Source organism: Halyomorpha halys, unplaced genomic scaffold (assembly GCF_000696795.3).
Source record: "Halyomorpha halys isolate HHAL.00 unplaced genomic scaffold, Hhal_1.1 Scaffold594.1, whole genome shotgun sequence".
NCBI lineage: Eukaryota > Metazoa > Arthropoda > Insecta > Hemiptera > Pentatomidae > Halyomorpha > Halyomorpha halys.
Window position 1 is genome coordinate 740,434 of NW_027114174.1, and position 7,530 is coordinate 747,963.

At 31.6% G+C, this 7,530-nt stretch overlaps 1 protein-coding gene across 6 annotated transcripts in view; it reads left to right on the forward strand.

Annotated features, from left to right (window-relative positions):
- Positions 1-7,530, forward strand: part of LOC106684597 (hexokinase-1) — a 38,144-nt gene that overhangs the window by 15,015 nt on the left and 15,599 nt on the right. Inside the window, exons 1-3 of one of the 6 annotated variants that reach the window (XM_067051434.1) lie at positions 33-916; positions 3,988-4,077; positions 4,470-4,626. In XM_067051434.1, the coding sequence (XP_066907535.1) occupies positions 884-916; positions 3,988-4,077; positions 4,470-4,626 (280 nt within the window). In that variant the 5' untranslated portion in view covers positions 33-883. The other 5 variants (XM_067051435.1, XM_067051433.1, XM_014426765.3 and 2 more) reach the window with 5 other exon arrangements.

Below are 7,530 nucleotides of genomic sequence, written 5' to 3' on the forward strand. Positions count from 1 at the left end.
TTTGTTTTTAGCCCTGAAGAAGGCTAGAAACTCTAGCCGAAACGTTGGCACATTAAAATAAGTTAATCATACTTATTTGTGTTTTTCATTAACCGCACCCCCAACCATCTTCTTCTCATTTATCATCCACGGTCAACTATCTCTCATAATTATGTATACTTATTTATTGTAATTTTTAAAAATTTTGTAATCTTTAAAATTATTTAGGAATTTTTGAACCACTATTCCACCGCAACCTACCAGCTAATTTGAGAACTACTATGGTCATCAGGCAAATATCACAAATTGAAATGTATATTTCTTGTAAATACTTTGATTGTTCAAACTAATAACCAACTGATAATTAATATGAATATTAAGCACATTATCTTGTCAAAGTGTTCCATAATAGTCAAACGATGTTCCATTAATGGGGAAAAAAGTAGTGTTTGATGTTTATATTGTAATAATTTAAATTATTTAAAATAAAATAAAACGAAATTTTATATTTTTTAACTTGTAATTCTGATATCTAAAAGAGATAGCTTGGGTTGAAATTTAAAAAAGTTTAATATCAAATGGATAATAGAATTTTATAATACAAAAAGACTCTAAATCTCAGGGCGGGATGCTAGGCAATCAGAAACAGGCATTTACAATAATTACAATTAATTAAATTAAAATCTATTTTACACATGTATCTTTTTTTTTGTATAGCAAAAACTAACCAAGTTCACGATCTTCCTTATGATGATCCTTGGTATCTTCTTTTTTCTTATGTTGTCCTAGCGTCCAAAATGGCTTCCTCTTGACAGAAATTGATGAAGACCTCCTCATCCTGAAGACATCCTTTCTCTTGAGCGCCCCAACCACGAATGCCCGCCAAAAACCAAAACCTGTCTCCATGTTGCATGTAAACATCGATTGTCGCACAACAGTTAGGGATTTTTCCAAATGAATTACTTTCTGAATATTATTCATTTGCACTATTTCTTGATTCCTATTTTTCCTTTAATTTACTGTATTTTCAATTATGAGAGGACGAGTTAAAATAGTTTTTTTGATATTTGAATCTGCTCAACATGCCCTTGATTCAACGGATTTGTTGACTGAAGAATACGTACCGCCATCTTGGTTTTGTTTTGAATCACGAAGTTATTATAGACAATGAAAATTGGTTAGCTTGCTTTTTGGATAAACAAAACAAATGAATATTAAAATGATACATAAAATAAAACATATCAAAAACCCTTTATACATCAAAATATACTATTTACTCAAAAAGAGCATATTACAATATACTAGAATATAACTTGGCATGTTGGATTCAGTTCCTAACTAGCAGTGAATTAAGCAGAATAAAGTTGTAGTTATAGTTAGCAGATATAGATGACCCTCTCTGAATAAGATATTACGATCATCATTATGTTATCAAGAGGTAACAACCACAAAATAAAAGTCAAGCACCCAGGCCTGATTCGAACCGGCGCCACTGCAGTCACGATTTAGCCAAGGTTAAAGCCTTAGATCCAAGGCGTTATTAAGCCAAAAAGCTCTAATGATTTTTATTAAGTCTTTTTAATATTTTTAACTTTTTGCGCGTAAAATAGATCCCATAGAAAAACCAGGAAAGATATTTATGTATAAAAGAAATCTTAGTTTGTGCATAATTTAAAAAATATTTATTTTATGCTCAGCTGTATAATAGTGATTCCCTTCGAAACAAAGACAAATCAAAAAATGTTTGGAAAATCAGGTTATTAAAAGTGCATTTGGATTCAGTTCTGTTCTACATTGCTAATCCTCTCAGCTGTTGCATCAACTTGGTTATTTAAAAGTGCATTTTTATTCAGTTCTATTGTACATTGTTAATCCTCTCAGCTATCACATTAACTTCAGGAAAGCTAATTAATAAAATAGCTTTAACAATAAATCCCCTTAAAAAATGTATTGCCATGCCAAACTCTTCTGCAGTCCACAGACCTTCGGTTGGAAATAATTCCTAATGAGCACCCATGTTTTAAAAAGTATTTTGCATTGGTTCCCATGGAAAATTTGAAAAATAATTATTACTAGAACTTCAAATAACCATTACTGGAACTTCAAATAATTATTGCAGGAATTTCAAATTTAAATTTATTTAGCTGGTCAATAGAAATGGAATAATGAGACAAAAATAATTTGTTATAAAAATATAACGAAAATGAAACATTTATTAAAACAATAAATCCTTTTGTTGATTAAATTTATAAAACTTCTCTTTTATATATAAAATGAAAATAGCAATTATGACAGTAATTGTTAATATTTGTCAAATTATTCTAATTGTACATATTATAGGTTCTCAAACAACTTTTTATTGATTTTCCCCAATATTTAAGTTGTATATTGGCCATTACTATAATTTCTTATTATATTTTTTACCATTAATTATTGTTCAATATATAATTGGAATTATATTTTGTAAATGAGAATATTCTTTCAATTGACAAGCATTTTTTATTATTATTATAATTATAATTGAGACAATTGCAAGTGTAGTATTGATATTTAAATTTTACTTGTTAATCATATCATGCTTGCCGAGTCTAACCTCTGATCTCTGAGGTAGGTCTTCCGAGCTCGAGAGGAAAGGAGAGTATCTATGCTGCTCATTCCTTTCAAGTGTCATCTCCAGAAGGACCTGGGGAGAATGATGACTGTCCTCAACAGATCACTGAGAATAGTGAATCGTTTGTCACTTCGATATATGAAAGCTTTTTCCTTCTTTCTCATTGATCAAATTTTTTCAATTACTTTGGCTCCTCATACTTTTAATGACTTAAATAGAGAAGAAGAAATACAGAGGAAGGAAGCAATACAGGGAGAATAAGAAATACAGAGAGAGTATGATTTACAGGGCAACCAATACAGAAAGTGGATAATATACTGGTTAAGCAACCTTCAGATTTCAAAGTAAGGGGGATAACAAAGAGGATAATATACTGGATAAGCAACCTTATCCTATAACATACTGGATAAGCAACCTTATCCTATAACATACTTGATAAGCAACCTTATCCTATAACATACTTGATAAGCAATCTTATCCTCTAACATACTGGATAAGCAACCTTATCCTCTAACATACTGGATAATCAACCTTATCCTCTAACATACTGGATAAGCAACCTTATTCTCTAACATACTGGATAAGCAACCTTATCCTCTAACATACTGGATAAGCAACCTTATCCTATAACATACTGGATAAGGAACTTTCAGAAATCAAAGTGAGGGGAAAACAATTAAAATAGTGAGAAAGCTATATCGACCCTTAAACTGTATCCCAACATTTTGTAAACTGCCATCTAATTAAAATATCGTCAGCATTGAATTGTAACCTTCTGATTATTAACAATATGAAGTATATTCTAATAGTTTATAACAAAATACAGATTTTTTTCTATTCTATTATATTCCATAATTTAAGTAGGTTTAATAAGTGGCTGGAAATAAATTCCAGAATATTAGAGTACTTACTGTTACTCCTTTCAATGGCTGATCTCTGTTTTGGTTGTATTGTTTATGATTTTTTTAGATAATACACAAAGCTATATAACTTTATTATTATCACTCTAAGCATTTTCTTAATCTAATCCACTATCAGTTGTTTGAATATTTTATTACCTTAGCTTAAAGCAGAGTGTCATTGACAATATGTCGTCAGTTTGTCTCTTTTAGCTAAACCTTGAAGGACCAAGGTGATTAAAACCTGCCAAGACAAAAGCTTCATCTTCCACTGCTGTAAAATTGTAACAATCAGCATCTCAGGTCTTCTCCTATTTCATTAAAGTAATGTGTAATATCTCTTATGTACATAAATTTGAACAAAACAATGTATGTGTGTGTTTGTTTATTCATCAGTTGAGTATTTAAATTTTATAATGTTTAAAAGACTTTTTGAGACATGGAATAAAAATATTTAATATCACTAAAAGTAATTTTTTTATTGTTTCTCAATGCTAGGAAATGCCGGAATTAATTGACATAGAAACTGCTATAAAATCTCAGTATATTACTCAACTAAAACTTTCAGACTCTGGAAAGGAAAAGAAGGTTGGTTTAAATCATTTATTATTATTATTATATTTTTTTTTACCAAGAAAATTTAGTTAATTTAGTTCTTAACAAAATAAATATGTATTTTGTGCATTTAAAAAAAAAATAGTTTATACCCTGAAAGGCATTGGATACGTATTATTGTTTATTCTGGTTTCCAAACAGCACATGATTCCACTACCTTCATGTAGCCTGTAAAAACCTTTCTGCATGGGCTCAAGTAACCCCTTTGGGATCCAAGCAGCCCCAAGTCGCAATACTGACAGCAATTAACACTTTTACAATATATATTTGAATTCAATAATTTCATTGCAATTGTACAAAAGATATTGATGTATATTTTACCTAAATTTTTCTGACAGTTTGAATGTTTTAATTTTTGTATTCAGGTCAAAGAAGTCCTTTCATGCCTTGTTTTGACCAGAGATAAAATAGTTACATTAGCCAACTTATTCAGTGATTTACTTCTTAAAGGACTGCAATACGATGGAACATCTCCTTTTAATATGCAGAATACATTTATATACCAGGGGCTTGAAGGAAATGGTAAACTACTTATTTAGTCAGAATTTGTATTGCATTGGTTATCTACTTGTTTTTTGTCTTCTATATCAATTATTTATCTATGAAAGTAGTTTTTTAACAATTGTATTTGATTATATTTTACTGATTATAAAAAGTTATAGGTTGTGTTTAATGTCTATATGTTCTTCAATAAGTGCAGAAACAGCGGTTATCTTAAGATATACCAGATTATTCTAGCTGGAATGAGAAGTTTGAAGTTTATTTTGTGGCTGTCTCATAATAAGAGTAAATCCTCCAAGACCCACTTTGATACTTGTTAGAAGTGATGGTGAAGGGATTGCCTCAACTGTGGTTTCTTACAACTGCCTTATGCCATGTACCAAATTCATCAACTCATATTGTCTTTAATTTTGTAATGTTCCATGAATCATCAATACTAGGTATTTTTTAAAGTCTTTACTTAAATAAGTTGTAGTTAAATTTCAGCACAAAATATAAACCTTAAAATTTAAAGGATCATTTTTAATTACTTCAACTCATCTTTCAACCTAAAGTTGGATTTGGTAGTGATACCAGTCCTTGGTTTTCAAGGGGAAAAACTCTTCATATCATGATTGGACATTCCCATGGTTTTCAATGTGGCCACCTTTCAAAAATTCTGCTATTGATTGGAAAAGATGACAAGTTAGATAGTGTCCGATCGTGGGAGGAGTTCCCGAAGGCATTGTCTTGGGTCCTGTCCTTTACATCCTCTTGACTGCTGACATTCCCATCAATCCCGACACATTCCTGGCAACGTTTGCCGATGATACAGCTATCCTATCCTCCCATCCTGATCCTGTGACAGCCTCATCCAATCTCCAAACACACCTCACCCAGATTGAGCAATGGTGCAACAAATGGCAGATAAAAGTCAATGATCGAAATGCACCCATGTGACTTTCACCCTCTGCCGCAGCATCTGTCCACCTGCTACTTTTAATAATATTCCTCTTCCCAGATCCAACAGTGGATTCATCTTAGACAAAAGACTTACCTGGAACCAACATACTAGACTTAAATACAAGAACTTAACAGACGATTCAGCCAACTATACCGACTGCTCTCGGCCGAACCTCTCATCTCTCAATAGAAAACAAACTTCTAATTTATAAGACTGTACTCATACCTCTCTTGACCTACAGACTTGAACTTTGGGGAACAGCTAAACCATCTAACATCAAACGTATCCAATCCTTTTAATCGAAAATCCTTAGAACCATAGTTAATGCACCCTATTACATTTCGAACAGATCACTACACCATGACCTTCATATCCCTTTTGTCCTTGAACTCATACCAACAAAATTCTTCACTATATAACTATGACAAGTTAGATAGTGTAATGGCGGGGCTGTAAGGGGACCACTTGGAGCAAGATGCTCATACTCAGCATTTCGGATGAAAGATGGCCAAGAATTCAGGTTTGTTAAAATATTGCTACTTTACAATTGCCTGAAGTATATATATGTATATATTGTAATATCTTCTTTTTTAATCAATAGTTGATATTTGTCTATAAATGATTTTAGTTATGTTTGTATTTTATGTATATCGTTTCAGTACTGTTTTAAGTTATTTTAAATCAAAAACTAGCTAACCAGTTTTCATTGTCTAAATTAAATACGCTATTCAAAACAAAGAAGATGGCGGCGCGTCCTTCCGAAGTGTTCGTTGGGTTGTTTGTGTTTGAGAACATGGATTGAAATTTCAACTTGTTGTTTCTATGCAGTTATTATGGAAAAGGAATAATCAAAGGAGAAATAGAAGAAAGTTACAATTATCAATAAACTATTTACATCGTGGATTATGGCAAGTGAAGTAGAGCGATTGTGCTGCAATCGATTATTTTTGGATCGACCAGTGAACATTGAAGATAGAGGAGAGGAAGCAGGACTCTTAATATGGTTGGCCTGGTGAGAGGACGTCCGTGGGCTAGAAGCGGGAATGAGTGGAAGCCATTGTTAGGAGTTGGACGTAGCATCATAGACAAGAAGATTGTGAAATTGGTTAGTTTGGTTCTGACTGGAATTTATTGCAATTGTAAAATAGCTTTTAATTATGTTTAAGTATTATTAGTAGTAAAGTGTCGTCTGTTTCTGATTGCCTAGTAACCCGCCCTGAGAAAAGAGTCTATTATGTTAAAAAATTTAAATAAAAATCTCCTATCTGTTTAAATATTTAAGTTTTTCCTTTGAACCCAACTGTCTTTAAGATATGAGAAGTAAGTCAGAAAACTATAAAATTCATTTATTTTATTTTAATAATTTTTAATTTGATTAGTTTTGTTTCTAACTGGAATTTATTGCAATTGTAAAATAGCTATTAATTAAGTTTAAGTATATATAACTGTCAAGTTATATACACACTTATATATAAATTTAGAAGTAGTGTTAGAGGTGGACGATTAGTTAGTTTTTTATTATGTTTGTAAATTTTTTTTTTCATGGCTCATGTACGCCACTGAGGAATGATACAACTCCAGAGGGGGAATATCAAGATTCATTTCTCAGGGCCACCATGAAATAAATTTTGTTGTTAAATTAAACGTTTATCTCAAATATTATTATCAATATATGTCACTTCTCTATGTAGTACAAATTTTATGTATTTTAAATTCAAATTTCAATGAGCGACTACATTACATATAGAACAGATCACCCTGACAACACATCCCACACAGGGTCATGTATCCTTATTCATAAATCTTTACCTCACTCCCTTATTCCTTCCACTCCGTCTAATATTATTCAATCAACATCCGTCATCTTATCCTCTCGCCCGTTTAAAATTACACTTACAGCTATATATTGTTCTCCAGGTATTTCCCTTTCCTATAGCCATCTTGACTCCTTATTCCGGTCCCTTGGTCCGCGAATTATTGCT